Below are 16,533 nucleotides of genomic sequence, written 5' to 3'. Positions count from 1 at the left end.
GAGAGTAAGGATGTGGGCGGTGGGGAGAGCGAGGCCAGGGGTGTTTGGAAGAGAATGACCGCAATGACGGACCATGGCTATGAGGTGGGGCCCCTGTTTGTGAAGGGGTCACTGAAAAACTGCTGGAGCTGGGTGAGCTGAGCAGACAGGACATGCCTAAAGAAAAATAACCTTCATTGTCTCCAGGGATCAGAGAAATGCAAGATGAAACTTCCTTTCCGACTGGCAAAAATTAATAAAGTTGGATATTCATTTTTGTCAAGGGCTGGGAGCAGTGCTCTCTCATCCCCGATGTGCAGACACATAAAGTGATACAATCGTTTTGGGGGACAGTGTGTCAGCATGTTTCAAAAATTTGACACTCAGCCACTCCACTTCTGGGAATATTCTCTACAGCAACAAACAAATACACAAGGATATATGTACAAAGATTTGCTGCAGCTTTAGTTGTTACAGTGAGAAACCGGAATCAACTCATTACCTAACAACAACAGAATGGTTGTGTGCATTCTGGGACATCCTAAGGAATTCTATGAAGTCAATGCAGAGAATGGAGAGTCATATGCTCACAATTTTATAAACATGCCATGTCATTCTTGCCTTCCACATTCTGCACATCCTGTTCCCTCTCTCCGCATTCTCCTTCCTCGTCTTCATTTCCACCTACAAGGACTCCTGCGGCCCAAACGTGGTGAAGCACCTGCTTGCTGAGTGACTTGTGCTGACCCTCAAGCATGTCAGGCTGTGCGGAAACTGGCCATGTATGTGCTGACACCTTGCAAGGGCTAAATCAATGTTTCTCAGATTCATTAACCCTATCATGGTGGTGGCAAGGGCTTTAGGTACTTATACTTGCTGTACTGCTTGCTTGTTAAGCTGTGCAAAGCCTTTCATAAGGAAGTCTAAAGTAATGGACCCAGTAGGAACTGACCACAGCTTCAAGGGTAAACCCTGACGAGTTAGTCACCTTTAGCAATGGGTGCAGGAAAGGGGGGGCAGGCAATTAAGCACTCTGAGGGCTCTTATTCCATGCTTGGGGATGAACTTCCTCTTTCCCTAGATAGAAACGAGAAAGCCTGTGATGCTTCAGTTGGTGCCTGCAGCCACCCTATGACCACAAGGGAACCAGCTGATTTTGTGGCTAGGAGGGCAGAGAGGATGATGGGCCCTTGATGACATCATTGAGCCATTGAAACAACCAACCTTGAAGCCAGCTTCTCCTCTGGCTAAGTGAGAAAATAAGCATCCTTTTTGTTAAAGCCATTTGAGTCAGCATTCCTCCTACTTACAGCCAAAAGCATTCTAAGGCATATATACTTTGCTGATGAAGCATTTGATAGTTTATTTTAAATTATTAAATGTTCAACCTGAGTTTCCAATACAGGTCCCACTTCCTTCAGCTCTCCAAGATGCATCTCTATCCTTGGTGTATTAATCAAAGAGACTTTCTTTTGAAGGCATCCCCCAAGGGTCTGTTCATCTTGTAAGTAATAACATAATTTATACTTACCAATCTCCTTCCTCTGAAGATTTCTTTCTTTACTGCTTCCACATTAAAACTTCTATAACCATGTTTTGGATCACTATCCTCACATTCCACAAGTGCTGAAGAATACAGCTGCAGATTGGGAAGAGAAGAGTATGCACAAAGGAATGGTGAGAGCTACAAGTCGGAAAATGGCACCAAAAGGAATCACCAGGCGTGGAAGATGATAGAGAAGTGACAACATTTTGGGGGTGTGAGCAGGTCACAAGCCACCCTGCTTTTCCTGGAAGTGGTCCCAATCCCCAGGCATGTTTTCTATTCCATAACCCTGACCCCCAATGGCTAACTGATCCTGGTTGGGGCTCTAACCCCACGCTGGACCAATCAGATTTTCTATCCTAGGAAAGTAGAATAGGCTCTGAGCCACATGGTCAGAGCAAGCCAGCTGTAAAAAGAAAAAGAAAACAAAAATGAGGCTAGAGAGGTTCCTGATGGCTTTCCAATGCCTGTTTCTTACACCGGCCTGCATGTCTGCCTTTAGGAGACATGAAATGCCCCAGCAACCTTATCACAAAGCCCCTTTGTGTTACTTGAAACCAAAAGAATTCAACTACCTCGGAATCAACGTAACACATATGCTCAAATAACAAACGGTATGAAAAACAAAAATTTGTGATACTGGAATATAAGCAAAGATTTCTTAGAAAAAGCAGAAACTATTTAGAAACTATATAGAAAAAGTTAGTAAGTTGGACTTTCTCAAAACTAAAACATTTTGCTCATTGAAAGAATTGATAAAAAAAAAAAAAAAGGCAAATCAGAGACTGGGAGAAAATATTCATAATATGGCCCTGGCAGTTGTGGCTCAGTTGGTTGGTTATCACACTGGGTACCAAAAGATTGCCAGTTTGATTCCAGGTCAGGGCACATGCCTGGGTTGCAGCTCGATCCTCAGCAGGGGGCATATAGGAGGCAGTCGAGTGATGTTCTGCTCTCACATAGATGTTTCTCTCTTCTCTCCCTCTCCCTTCCTCTCTCTCTAAAAAAAAATTAATAAAAAATATTTTTAAAAATTTTCATAATATGTATATTTGAAAAGTATATCAGGAATATAGGAAAAACTCTTATAACTCATCCTACATAATAAAAGCCTAATATACTAAGTGCACGACCATTCGTTCGACTGTTTGACTAGTCACTATGATGCACACTGACCACCAGGGGGCAGACGCTCCGAACAGTAGGTTAGCTTGCTGCTGGGTCCTGCCAATTAGGACTGGGTGAGATGGGCCAGACACGCCCTTGGAGCCCTCCAGCAGTCCCTCCCTGGCCCCGATTGTGCATCAGTGGGGTCCCTTGGCCTGGCCTGCGCCCTCTCGCAGTCTGGGACCCCTCAGGGGATGTCAGAGAGCCAGTTTAGGCCCGATCCCCCCAGGCGAGGCTGAGGGACCCCACCCCCACTGGTGTACAAATCTGTGCACCGGGCCTCTAGTAATAAGATAAAAAATTCAATTAAAAATGGGCAAAACATTTGAACAGACATTTCATAGAAAAAGTTACTAATGTTGAAGAAGCACATGAAAAGAATCTCAATATCTTTAAACTTCAGGCAAATTAAAACCATACTAAGATACCAATATACACTCACTAGATTAGCAAAAATGAAGAAGCCTGAAAATACCAAGTGTCGATGGTGTGGATCAAATACAATTCTTACACATTGTTAGTAGTGTAAAACAATGCAATTACTTTTCAAGTTAAACATACACTTAATTTACGACCCAGCATTCCTCTTTTAGGTATTCACCCAAGAGAAATAAAAGCTTATACTCACACATAAAGACTCATATTCATAGCAGATTTATCCTAATATCCCCAAACTGGAAATGACACATATTTTTATCAATAGGCAAATGGTTAAAGAAATTGGGATATATCCATACAATGGAATACTATGCAGAAGTTGAAAGGAAAAAAAAAAAAGAGATACATTCAATAACATAGAAGAATGTATACTGAGCAAAAATAAATAAATAAAAAATAAATAAATAAATAAATAAATAAAATAAAAGCCAGATATAAAAGAATACATGCTATAGGATTCCTTTCACATGAGATTCAAGAAAAGACAAGGGACTGGGCAGGGGCGGGGATGGGGGGGTGTTATTGCAAGGAGGTACAAGTGAACTTTTTTGGGTAATGGAAATGTTCTATATCTTGATGGTTGGTGGTGGTTACATTGGTAAAGAGATGTCTTAAAACTCTTCAAACTGTATACTTAAAATAGGAGCATTTTGTTTTATATATTAAAATTAACTAAAAATTAACAAATTAACATTCACAGTATATTAGAATAAAATCTCATGATCAAATAGTGTTAATCTCAGAATGGTTTAACAGCAGAAAATAAGTACGTAACATATTACTAACAAATTAAAAAGAGAAAATTGGAGACATGAAAACCATTTGGAACCCATGAATTAGAATCCTTTGTTATAAAGAAAGTTATTAGGACAACAGATGAAAACTTGAGTGATTTGAGTAATACATTAATAGTAATTTCATGATTTAAAAAATATATTTTTATTGATTTTAGAGAGAGGAAGGGAGAGGGAGAGAGAGAAACATCAATGATGAGAGAGAATAATTTATTGGCTGCCTCCTGCATGTGCCCCCCCACTCCCCCCACCATTGGGGATTGAGCCCACAAGCTGGCCATGTGCCGGTCCATGGGTCAATGCTCAACCACTGAGCGACACTGGCCAGGATAATTTCCTGATTTTGATGGTCATATTGTGATTATGTCAAAGAATGTCCTTGTTAAAATCTTAGAAACATACCATTAATATAAGAAATAAGACAAAGCTCCCTATTTAAAAGTTTCTATAAATAAATAAAATCTAATCACTATTATAACAGAATGATCTAGAAAAATGCAGTAAAACAAGAAAAAGAAATTAAGAAGCCCAAAAATTAAAAGAAAAAAAAGTATCTTTATTTATAGGTGAGGCTTGTCCAAATAAAATATCCAGGTGAATCTAGAGACTACTAGAATTAATATGAATTTGCAAAAATTATTGGACAAGATCAATTTTTAAAAATCAATAGTGTTTGAAAAAAAATCAACAGTGCTTGTATGTACCAATAATAGCTTATTTTAAACAGGTATTAAGAAAAAGTAACAAAACAAACTCAGGAATAAGCCTAACCCAAAGTTCTAGAACTACATAGAAAAAAATTATTAAACATTTCTAAAATTCATACAAGATCTGAATGACTGGGGAGACAGACCCTGTTAATGGATAGAAAAACTCATATATCATGAGGGTGTCTATTTTTCTCCCAAATTAAAATGTCTTTTAAAAAGCTTCTATAAAATATTTTTAAAATATATTTTTATTAATTTCAGAGAGGAAGAGAGCAACAGAAACATCAATGATGAGAATTATTGATCGGCTGCCTCCTGTATCATCACCCCTACTGGAGACTGAGTCCGAAACCTGGGCATGTGCTCTGACCAGCAATCGAACCAGGGACCTCCTGGTTCATGAGCTGACACTCAACCACTGAGCCAAACCAACCGGGCTAAAAAGCTTCTTCATAATTCTTGTTATAAATAAGATTTAAAGTAATCATAAGGTAATAAGATCCAAAAAATTAAAAAGTTAGAAAAACATCCTCCCAAAATCCCCACTTAAAAGCCCAAACCATGGCCAACTCATCATTCTTTGTACTTAAAGTACCATTTTTCTATTTTGGTATATCCTTCCCTAAAAGAACTCATGTATTTATTTATTTTATTTTTGTTAATCCTCACAAAAAGATATTTTTCCATTGGTTTTTAGAAAGTGGTAGGGAAGGGAAAGACATAGAGAAAAACATCGATGTGAGAGAGACACATCGATTGGTTGCCTCCTGCATGGGCCCACTTGACTGGAATCAAATCCAGGACACTTCAATCCAAAGGGCTGATGCTCTATGTACTGAGCCAAACAGGCTAATGAAAGAACTCCTGTATTTTCAAGTAACTTACCAAACAATTTTCATGAGCAGCTATGTCCTCTGATTGTGCACAGTACAGGACACCACACTCGAGGTCTTTGGGACAAAGTGCACATATCCTTCTTTGCATCTTTTTTGCAACCTGGAAGACACCTATAAGTAACATCCCTCATGAGAAATGGAAAAGTAAAATTTCTTGGTCTCAATAACACCTGCATTAGTTTTAAAGTAGAAGAAAGGCACTTGTTAGACCACCAACTTACACCATATATAAAAATAAACTCAAAATGGAAAGAGGACTTAAATGTAAGATGGGAAACCATAAAAATCTTAAAAGAACCAAAAGGCAGCAAAATATCAGATATATGTTGTAGCAATATCTTTACTGATATGGCTCCTAGGACAATGGAAAATAAGAAGAAAATAAACAAATGAGTCTACATCAAATTAAAACGCTTCTGCACAGCAAAAGAAATTAGAAAGCCCACTGCATGGAAGAACATATTTGCCAATGTTATCTCCGATAAGGGTTTAATCTCCAAAACTTATAGGGAACTCATACAACTTAACACATTGTATGTGGGAAACGTATTTATACGTTTTACGTTGACTGGTAGCGTTGACTGGTAGTAGAGTGCGGGACACGTATTATTATAGACTAGCGGTAGAATGCAGGTAACGTATAAATACGTAAACTAAAGTTATCGTAATTTTACTGAACATTGCCACTTGCTAAAAAAATTAGCAAAAATGGCCCGCGCCACCTGTTAGCGCACAATAAAAACTACCCGCAAACAATGTTAACAAAAGGAAAATAAACAAGTCAATCAAAAAGTGGGCAAAGGACCTAAATAGATACTTTTCAAAGGTGGACATACAGAAGGCCAAGAGACGTATGAAAACATGCTCAAAATCACTAATCATCCCAGAGATGCAAATCAAAATGACAATGAGGTACCATCTCACACCTGTCAGAATGGCTATCATCAACAATTCAACAAATGACAAGTGCTGGTGGGAATGCAGACTGGTGCAGCCACTGTGGAGAACAGTATGGAGTTTCCTTAAAAAGTTAAAAATGGAACTCCCATTTGACCCAATGATCCCACTTCTAGGAATATATCCCAAGAAATCAGAAAGGATATATGCACCCCTATGTTCATAGCAGCACAATTTATAATAGCTAAAATTCAGAAACAGCTTAAGTGCCCATCAGCAGATGAGTGGATTAAAAAACTTTGGTACACCCCTAGCCAGTTTGGCTCAGTAGATAGACTGTCGGCCTGCGGACTGAAGGTTCCCAGGTTCAATTCTGGTCGAGGGGACATGCCCAGGTTTCGGGCTCAGTCCTTAGTGGGGGGCGTGCAGGATGCAGCTGATAAATGATTCTGTCTCATCACTGATGTTTCTATCTCTCTCTCTCCCTCTCTCTCTGAAATCAATAAAAATATATTTTTTTAAAAACTGTGGTACAGCTACACTATGGAATACTATGCTGCTGTAAAAAAGAAAGAACTTGCCCTAACTGGTTTGGCTCAGTGGATAGAGCATCGGCCTGCAGACTGAAAGGTCCCAGGTTCAATTCCGGTCAAGGGCATGTACCTTGGTTTCGGGCACATCCCCAGTATGGGGTGTGCAGGAGGCAGCTGATCAATGTTTCTAACTCTTATCCCTCTCCCTTCCTCTCTGTAAGAACTCAATAAAATATATTTTAAAAAAAAAGAAAAAAAGAAAGAACTCTTACCATTCGCTACAGCATGGATGGATGTGGAGAGCACGTGAAATAAGCCAGTGAAATAAGCCAGTAGGAGAAAGATAAATATCGTATGTTCTCACTCATTTGTGGAATATAATGAACAACAAAACGGATGAACAAAAATAAATCCAGAGACAGAGAAGCATCGAACAGACCATCAAACCTCAGAGTGGTCCTAACCGGTTTTGGCTCAGTGGATAGAGCCATTGGCCTGCGAACTGAAGGGTCCCAGGTTCGATTCCGGTCAAGGGCATGTACCTTGGTTGCGGGCACAACCCTGGGGGGGGGGGGGGGCAGGAGGCAGCTGATCGATGTTTCTCTCTCATTGAAGTTTCTAACTCTCTATCCCTCTCCCTTCCTCTCTGTAAAAAATCAATAACATATATTTTTAAAAAACACACAAAAATACCTCAGACGGAAGGCAGAGGTGAATGGGGGGAGGGGTTCAACCAAAGGACTTGCATGCACGCATATAAGCATAACCAATGGACACAGACAGTAGGGGGGGGGGGGTTGGCATGTGCTGGGGGGTGGGAGAGGCCAGGAAAAGGTCAATGGGGGAAAAGGGAGACACATAATACTTTAAACAATAAAGAATTTAAATTTTTTAAAAAAGAAAGGCACTTGTTTTTAACAGAGATTTTCAACTCTCAGGGAAAAAGAAATCGGGACCCAAGTAGAAAAGCAACTTTTGTATTTTTTAAAAATATATTTTTATTGATTTTAGAGAGGAAGGGAGAGAGATAAAAACATCAATGATGAGAGAGAATCACTGATTGGCTGCCTCCTGCACGCCCCCTACTGGGGATCGAGCCTGCAAACCCGGTCATGTGCCCTTGACCAGAATCGAACTTGGGACCCTTCAGTCTGCAGGCTGATGCTATATCCACTGAGCCAAACCGGGTAGGGCTTACTTTGTGTTTTTTAATGGCTTAATTAAAGAAAACACTAATGAATTCATTTCAAATATCCAAACATGAGAAAAACTTTTATTCAAGAAATGCAAACAGGAATTTAAATAATAAGCTTTCAAAATTTTGCCTTGCCTATAGTAAACTCTCAATAATTACTATTGTCATTACAAATCAACAAGAAAACAATGGTGTATTCAAGAAACAGTGCTCAGTCCCTTGCAGGTGTGGTTCAGTTGGCTGGGTGTGGTCTTGTGCACTGAAGGGTTGCTGGTTCGATTCCAGTGCTGGGGGCATGCAGGAGGCAGCTTATTGGTGTTCTGCTCTCACCCTGATGTTTCTCTCTCTCTCTCTCCCTTCCTCTCTTCCTCTTCCAAAACAAATTTTTTTTAAGAAAAAAGGAAATAGTGCTCTAGTTAGCTACCTGTAAAAACATTTTTTTACTATATCATATATAATTCAAAAATAAATTTTGGGTGAATTAAAGAAACAAATGAGAAATGTACCTTAATATAAATGTTCTTTAATCTAGCATTATAAGATAGGAAAGAAAGATAATGAAGGAAAAATAAAAAATAAAAATTTTTTTAAAGAGGGAATGAAAGAAATGAAGGAAACCTAAGAGGTTTGAAAACAGCCTAAGTACCCATCAGCAGAGGAGAGCTAGGAAGAAAAGGGAAGAGGCAGAAAGGAAGGAAAAATTCACCTGTTCCCAATATGGCATTGGCCACATGTGTCCATTTAACATTTCTTTGCCCTTTTCAATGTTCATCCTTTTATTCACTTGGATTTATTTTACTACTTAATTAGAGGACAGGTGCTTGAAAATTCATGCACTCGGGGGCGGGGGTGTCCCTCAGCCCGGCCTGCACCCTCTCATAGTCCTGCACCCTCTATCTCCCCGGGGGATTGGGCCTAAGCTGGCAGTCAGACATCCCTCTGGGAGCCCAGTAGCCCTTGGGGAATGTCCGACTAAGCCATTAGCCGGTCATCCTTAGCGCTGCTGTGGAGGCGGGAGAGGCTCCACCACCACCGTTGTGCTGGCCAGCCATGAACCAGCTTCTGGCTAAGCGACGCTCCCCCTGTGAAAGTGCACTGACCACCAGGGGGCAGCTCCTGCGTTGACCATCTGCCCCTGGTGGTCAGTGTGTTGCATATTGACCAGTTATTCCCAGTTGTTCTGCTGTTAGGGTCAATTTGCATATTACCCTTTTATTATTTAGAATAGAGGCCTGGTGCAAGGGTGGGGGCCGGCTGGTTTGCCCTGAAGGGTGTCCCAGATCATAGTGGGGGTCCTGCTGGGGTGCCTGGCAGCCTGGGTGAGGGGCTGATGGCTGTTTGCAGGCTGGCCACAGCCCCTTCAGGGTGGGGGTCCCACCTGGGGTGCCTGGCCAGTCTGGGTGAGGGGCTGATGGCTGTTTACAGGCTGGCCAAGCCCCCCTGCTACCCAAGCTCCCAGTGGAGGCTGGCTGGAAGCAGGTATCTGGGGTTTATTTATCTACTATAATAGAAACTTTGTTGCCTTGAGCGGAGCCTCCATTGCTGGGGCAACCAAGCCTTCTGCTTGCTCCAGCTCCGTGGCTGCTGGCCGCCATCTTGGTTGGGTTAATTTGCATATAGTCGCTCTGATTGGCTGGTGGGCGTGGCGTGTGAGTGTAGCGGAGGTACGGTCAATTTACATGTTTCTCTTTTATTAGATAAGATGGTTTTAAATTTATATGAGGTTAAGCACTTAAGTCAGTGGTTCTCAACCTTGGCTGCACATTAGAATCACCTGGGAATCTTTTTAAAATCCTGATTTCTGGGCCTCATCCTCTGGAAATTCTATTTCTTTGTTACTAATGTTGTGGCCCCACCCCATAACAAAGAAACCGAATTTCCGGAGGATGAGGCCCAGAAATCAGGATTTTAAAAAGATTCCCAGGTGATTCTAATGTGCAGCCAAGGTTGAGAACCACTGACTTAAATGGTTCCTAAAAGTCCTTTTTTGTAATTCATGAGGGAAAGGGGTGAGGAGAGAGAGGTGAGAGGCGAGGGGCGAGGGGAGAGGGGAGAGGGGAGAGGGAGACTGTCTGCCTCCTGCACATGCCCGGAGCAGGGATAGAATCCAAAATCTAGTTATGTACCCTGACAGGGAATCCAGCAACCTTTTGGTGCACAGGGCAATGCTCCACCAACTGAGCAATACCAGCAAGGGTTTTTGGTCGCTCTTAAATTAGAGCTTCCATTTTACATTCAGAAGACTGCACTTTGGAGCTAACATTTATTTCACTTTCCAAGAATTTCTTCTTTAATTTGTTTCCTAAAACATAATTCAAGCTAGAAATGTGAGCCTCAGATACAGCATAAAACTTCTAGAAGCCTCATTAAAAATAGCAAAAAGAAACAGGGGAAAGTAATTTAAATCAACCAACTATACCCAAAATATTATCCTTCTGAGGAGACAGAGGGAAACTAGGTAGTCAGGAATAGGGACCATGGGGAAGTAAAACTGGGGAATCCAACTAGGTGGAATTGCTAAGGCAACCCAGCTGGGCATGGAAAGAAGGGCATACGAGAGAGACAGACTAAAATGTATGGATTGTTGCTAAAGACAAGCAAGTTGCAGATAACCAATCACAAGGCAATAAGACATATAACTCAATCTCAAGGATGTTGCTAAGACAAAATTCTTTGAAAAGACCAATCAAGAACTAGCAAGGCTGCATCCACCCTTAAATTAAGAAGTACGAGCTCCTCTTCTCCCTCTCCCCAATGTGCTAGGTTCTTGGGTTGATAGAAGGAGACATGTTCCCTTTGCCCACGTGGCTTATGGCCATGTGGGGCTCTACGCATGGACTGATAGACTTTAACACCCGACTGTAACATGGGAAGGAAGCTCTGGACACTGGCCTGCTCCTGGAACCCCAGCTGCACCTTTTCTAGGACTGGCTTCTCTCAATAAACTTTGCCTCCGTTAATTGGTTTTGTCCTCGACTTCATTCTTTGATTTCACGAGACAACAAACTCGGACTCAAACCCCACATTTTGGTTTCACTTTCAACATTTAATCAATATAAAAATTAATATTCTTTTGTACTGAGTCTTAAAACCCAGTGTACTTTGCGCTTACACATCTCAACGGATGTCACATTTTAAGTGCTCAATAACCATATGTGATGAGTGGATACTGTACCAAGTGGCACAGCCAACGATATAAAGAAATGTGAGCTAGAATTGTTGTCTGCAGGAAACTTACAAAATAAACAGGAGACTAAAAAGCAATTATAAAAATAAAATAATAAAGGTTACAAAGTAATATAACTTCTGAGTAGGAAATACAATACATACTATGGATGTAGGGGAGGAAGTGCTCCCTGTGGGATGGAGTCTTGTCAAGAACACGGGCCTTGATCAGGTACAACCTGGAGAGAAGCTTGGGGAGCCTGGGGGGAGAGGGGAGTAGGAGGGACGAGGACTTGGCAGACAGAGCAGTAATGTGGGAAAGCCAAGAGAGAAGTCTGACCAGAAGAGAGAAAATTAGCTGGCCTTAAGAAAAGAACCTGTGCTAAGAACTCTGGAAAAGAATTTGAAAAACCGATGGTGAAAGTCTGCCAGGAAGGATTTTTGAATAGGGGAATGACATGATGAAAGAGTTGTTTTAAGATCAATCTCAATATATGAAAATGCTGTGATCCTGGACAGGAAGGCTGAACATTATAATGCTGTCAATTCTACCACAAATAAGGTCTAGGTTTAAAGTCATTTCAACTTAAATCCCAAGGTTACTTTAAGATTATCTGGAATAAATGGGCATGGACAATGAAGAAACTTTAAGAAAAAAAAAAGAAAGAATATTTGCCTACCTGATTTAAAAAGATATAATAGTATAGATAGGACAGAAGATTAGATGACCACATTAAAAGAAAAAAAATGAAGTATAGAGAGAAGTGGGTCATAATCTATAATTATGAAATAATATACCCCACGGTGGCATTTGCATTTTTTTTCTAGTAATGTCCTTAGCCCATTTTTTTGTTGTATTGGGTTATTCACTATTTTCTTATTTATAAAAGCTTATCATGTATTCAGAACACTAACCCTTTGTTAGTCAAATATGTGGTCTTTTGTGGGGAAGCACGGGACTTGGTTGGAATGTCTGTAAGGAGGATTCTCTGAAAGGTCGGGGCCTCTGGGGGGACCTTGACGAAGGCAGCAGCCTCTACCTTGACTTTTCCAAACAAGTCTGACCCCCCAGGTGTTTTACTAGAATCTTTATGTTTAGACTTCAAAACGTCCTTGTTTAAAAGACACTACATTTGCAGGCACTTTCTCAAGGATGGTTACCCTGCTGATTGTATCTAAAGGTTAATTTTAGTTCAAGCTGTTGTGACAATAAAAGCCTAAAGGAGGCAGGTGAACAGGGCCGTTTGCTCCTAAAGCAAGCAGCCCCTTAGCCCTCTCTTTCACAGAAACGTGTGTCAGAGTAATCATTCATCCGTCATTCAGGGTCTGCCAGTCAGCTCTGGCAGTCTTTTAATGTTCTTTGATATACAGAATATTTAAATGTTTTATTTGATGAAATTACACCAACCTTTTATGTTACAGTTTCTACTCCTGAGTGAGGGGACATAACCTAGAAATACTTCTATTATATTCTAGAATTTTAATTTATTTTTTACATTAAAATGTTAAAATGAAGTTAATTTTATTGTAAAGGATGAGATGGAGCTGTAACTTATTTGCATAATGGTTTGCCACTGATTTAAAAACATCCTTTTCATATATTTAATTATTACATTTATTTAGGCTTGTTCCTATACTTCTTTTGTTCCACTGACCTGTCATTTTCTGCAACAATACCACACTTTACAATTTTTAACACTTTAGAACATATTTTAATATTTGACAACACAAAGCCCACGTCCTAGGATAAAAATGGGAAAAAAATTCCAATATTTTATTCACCTTAGGCCCACAGTCTACTTTGATAGAATACTGTGTTCTTATTTAAAAAAACACTCATATTAGAGTTTGTAAAGCACAGGCTAAAAAAAATGTGCCAAACAGCCTGGCTGGTGAAGCTCAGTGGTTGAATGTGGATGCATGTACCGAGAGGTCCCAGGTTCAATTCCCAGTCAGGGCACAGGCCTGGGTTTCGGGCTCCTTCCCCAGTATGAAACTGCAGGAAGCAGCAGATCAATGTCTCTGTGTCATTGATATTTCTCTCTCTCTCCCCCTCTCCCTTTCTTTCTCTTTAAAATCAATAAAAACATTTTTTAAAAAGTTTCAGTTAAATTATTAGTGCTAAAATTCTCTTATAAAATCATGTGATAATGTTTGACAGGATATACAAAACCCCTTGTTGTATAAGAAGAGCTACACATTGCCCCAGTGTTACCCTTTCCTGGGCAAAGCTGGACCTTCAGACTGATACACTGCACTAGGCTGAGCTGTCAGGCTGCAGATACCTGAGCATGTCCTTCTGTGCCTGCTCTGGGGACTCCGTGTCATCTGAGTTGCACTCCCAAGTCCACAGGCTCCCTTAGAGTCTTGGTACCTGGGAATACGGCGCTGGTAGCACACCCGCTGTGCTGTGACCTGGAGTTTGTTTCCAGTGATAGACAGAAACCCAAAGTGGGACACACAGGCTCCCCCTAATGGCTTTTTCCTGCTAAAACATCCCCTCATCATAGTTTCCCAAAAGATCTTGGCTCTTCCAACTTGTTTATTCTTCTGGACCGGAGGATGCACATCACTCTCTGTAGTTAGGGGAGTTATGGTACATTAGAGGCTTTTACATAGACAGGCATTCCTCACTGTCTGAGTGCTTGCTACATGTTACCTGAAACCCATGGACCAAATACACTTGGATAACTGACAGTCTTCACCATCTGAACTCGGAACTATAAAGACTCAGACAGTAAGGGAGCCATACAGTAAGGGGGTATCATGGGGGCTAGGATATTTTGGGGAAGAGCCCATTGGTCTCCATCAGTAGCCGAGATTAAGAACAATGAGGATAAGTAGGGCTTCCTAGGGTCCTTCTACTGGGTCTAGCAAGCCCGAGGACTCAGAGACTGTCCTGACAAGACCCATAAGGCATTGAGGGGGTGGCAGAATCAAGACGAATCAGATCAGATCAGGACATGGGTGCACTGTAAGCCAAAAAGATTATTCTGGGGGGAAAAATGAGGCTATTGGAGGGCTTTGAGTAGGAGAATCACATTTGTTTTGTGTTTTAAAGATCATTTTGGCTGCTGTGCAGATGAGGCTAAACTAGAAACCAGGGGACTAATAGTCCAGGCAGGAGATGATGGTGGTTTGGGATTGGATGGTAGTAACGGAGGTGGTGACAAGTAGTGAGGCTCAAGATGTATTCTGAAGACATACTGAGGTCTGACTAATGTATGAGATGGGAAGTGAGGAGGAAAGTGAGGCACTGAGCGTTCCTCTAGGTTTCTGGCCTGAGTAACTGGGTGAATGAAATGGGGCAGGCTGGTGGTTGAGCAGGTCTGGAGTGTGTGGGTCTAGAGGGGAAACAAGAGTTCTCTTTGGGACATCCTCAGTTTGAAATCACTCCAGGCATTGATAAAGTTGGTTATGAGAGTCTGGAGTCTGGGGAAAAGGTCAGAATGGAACTCATCTTGCACTCCGTATATACACATACCAGCTGAATGAAATGTTCAACTGCTTGACCTGTGGTTGCCACATGTTTTTGGCTGATGCTTTTGTTCATGTCACCCCCTGGCTGGAACACCCTTTCAACCTTTCTCTCGCTGACTGACTCACCCTTTAAAACTAAGATCCCCGTACTCGCCTCCGAAAGGCTTTCTGGGAACAGCAGGCTGTCAGGAGCCGCCCATCCGTGCCTGTGGGCTAACCAGGTCAGAAGCGGGCTGCCCACTCGGTGCTCTGTAGCCCCAGCTCTCGGTCCCGAGCTCGGCACGTGGTAGGAGCTGTGCTCCTGTTTGAGGGAGGGGCGCGCTCAGGCTTGCTTCCCTTCCCTCGCGGAGAGAGCCTCTGAGGCCTTGGCTCCTACAGGTAGAGGAGGGGTGGTTCCGGAGTCACATTCCTCGGGAAACTTCCCGAACCGCTCCAGACCTAGCGGACCACTGCCCCTGCTCCCCGCACCTCTCCGACGGTTTCACAGCCGGCGGAGCCGCGCCGGAGAGAAGCCCCGGAGCTCGCCTCGTCTGCCCGGGCGCCAGCACCCGCGTAGGGCAGGAGCCGTGCGCTGCCCCCCGCAGGGGAGAGGTCGGGGAGTTCTCCCGGCCACTGCGGAATTGCCCCGGGCCCCCCGGAGGTGAACGCCGGGGCGCGAACTCCGAGGGGCCACACGCTGCTGAGCCAAGACCGTCCGCGCGGCCTCGGCGGCTCGGGAGACGGGGTCCAGGCCCCCGAGGGGCCGCGCCCGAGTGAGGTCCAGGGCGGGACCGGTGTCTGCGGGCCCGCGGCCTGTCCCGCCCCCGCCCCCGCCCCCGCCCCCGCGGCATCAGTACTCACCGTTGGGGCAGAGCAACGCGTCCGGCGCCTCAGACCCCCGGGGCCCCTGGGCGTCGCCGGCCGAAGCAGGCCGGGGCGGCGGCGCGCGCTCCGCGGCCGAACTCTCGCCCATGCCGGCCGCTGCGCTCGCGCTGCCGGAAGCCCGCTGCCGCTCGAGTGCCCGAGTGCCCGAGAGCCCGGAAGGGCTCGTCCCCACGCCCGGGGGGTTTTCCCCGGCAGCGAGGAGAAACGAAACCCAGCCGGTCCCTGGGAGGAGAAACGAAACCCAGCCTCGGGTTTGCAGATCGGCTTCTCTGCCAGACAGGAGCCCTACCTTCTCCAGGTTCGAGTTTGAATATATATATTTTTAATCCTCCTCCCAGGACGCAAGGGGCCAAAGCTCCTGTGTTCAGCTGGAGAAATGACCGCTTTTCTGAGAGGTTCACCTTTCTTTTAACACTTTTATTAAATTGATATACTACACAGGTATATCATAAACGGACACAATTAACGAACCGTAACTGCAGTTACCAGTTGCAAGCCTTTATTTAGCACCCATGGGGTACACAGCACCATACAAGAGGAGGTTTTCAGTGCATGTTAACAAATATACCGGTAGAGAACATACAGTTGAAAGTAAGTTGTTCTGGAAAAGCACATAATGGTGAATTGCTGAGGAATTAAAACTTCTGGAGATCTTGCAATGTGAGCAAACTTTAAAGAGGAAAAGAGGCAAGTTGGGGACAGCAGAAAAGAGAATATTAAAAACGATAAGCTGGATAGTCTTGACAAATACATACATGGATTGCAGAAGCAAGAGCATGGGGCTGCAAAACACGAGAAAAAAAGGGTGGGACTCCTACAGCCAAGTTTATTGCATCTCAAGCAGGTGAACAGAAGAATTACAAGCACAA

At 43.0% G+C, this 16,533-nt stretch overlaps 1 protein-coding gene across 1 annotated transcript in view; it reads right to left on the bottom strand.

The window, feature by feature from the left end:
• The window catches only part of LOC308513013 (histone-lysine N-methyltransferase SETDB2), a 104,392-nt gene that overhangs the window by 21,649 nt on the left and 66,210 nt on the right, over positions 1-16,533 (bottom strand). The window contains exons 12-13 of the mRNA XM_081082789.1: positions 5,520-5,641; positions 1,511-1,618 (exon numbers count right to left, since the gene is read on the bottom strand). Coding sequence (XP_080938915.1) covers positions 1,511-1,618; positions 5,520-5,641 — 230 coding nt within the window. The remainder of the gene's footprint in view (positions 1-1,510; positions 1,619-5,519; positions 5,642-16,533) is intronic.

The sequence above is a fragment of the Myotis nattereri genome (genome assembly GCF_964212035.1).
Source record: "Myotis nattereri genome assembly, chromosome: 2".
Taxonomy (NCBI): Eukaryota; Metazoa; Chordata; class Mammalia; order Chiroptera; family Vespertilionidae; genus Myotis; species Myotis nattereri.
The sequence above is the reverse complement of the archived record's forward strand: the minus strand, read 5'-3'. Positions and strand labels throughout refer to the sequence as shown.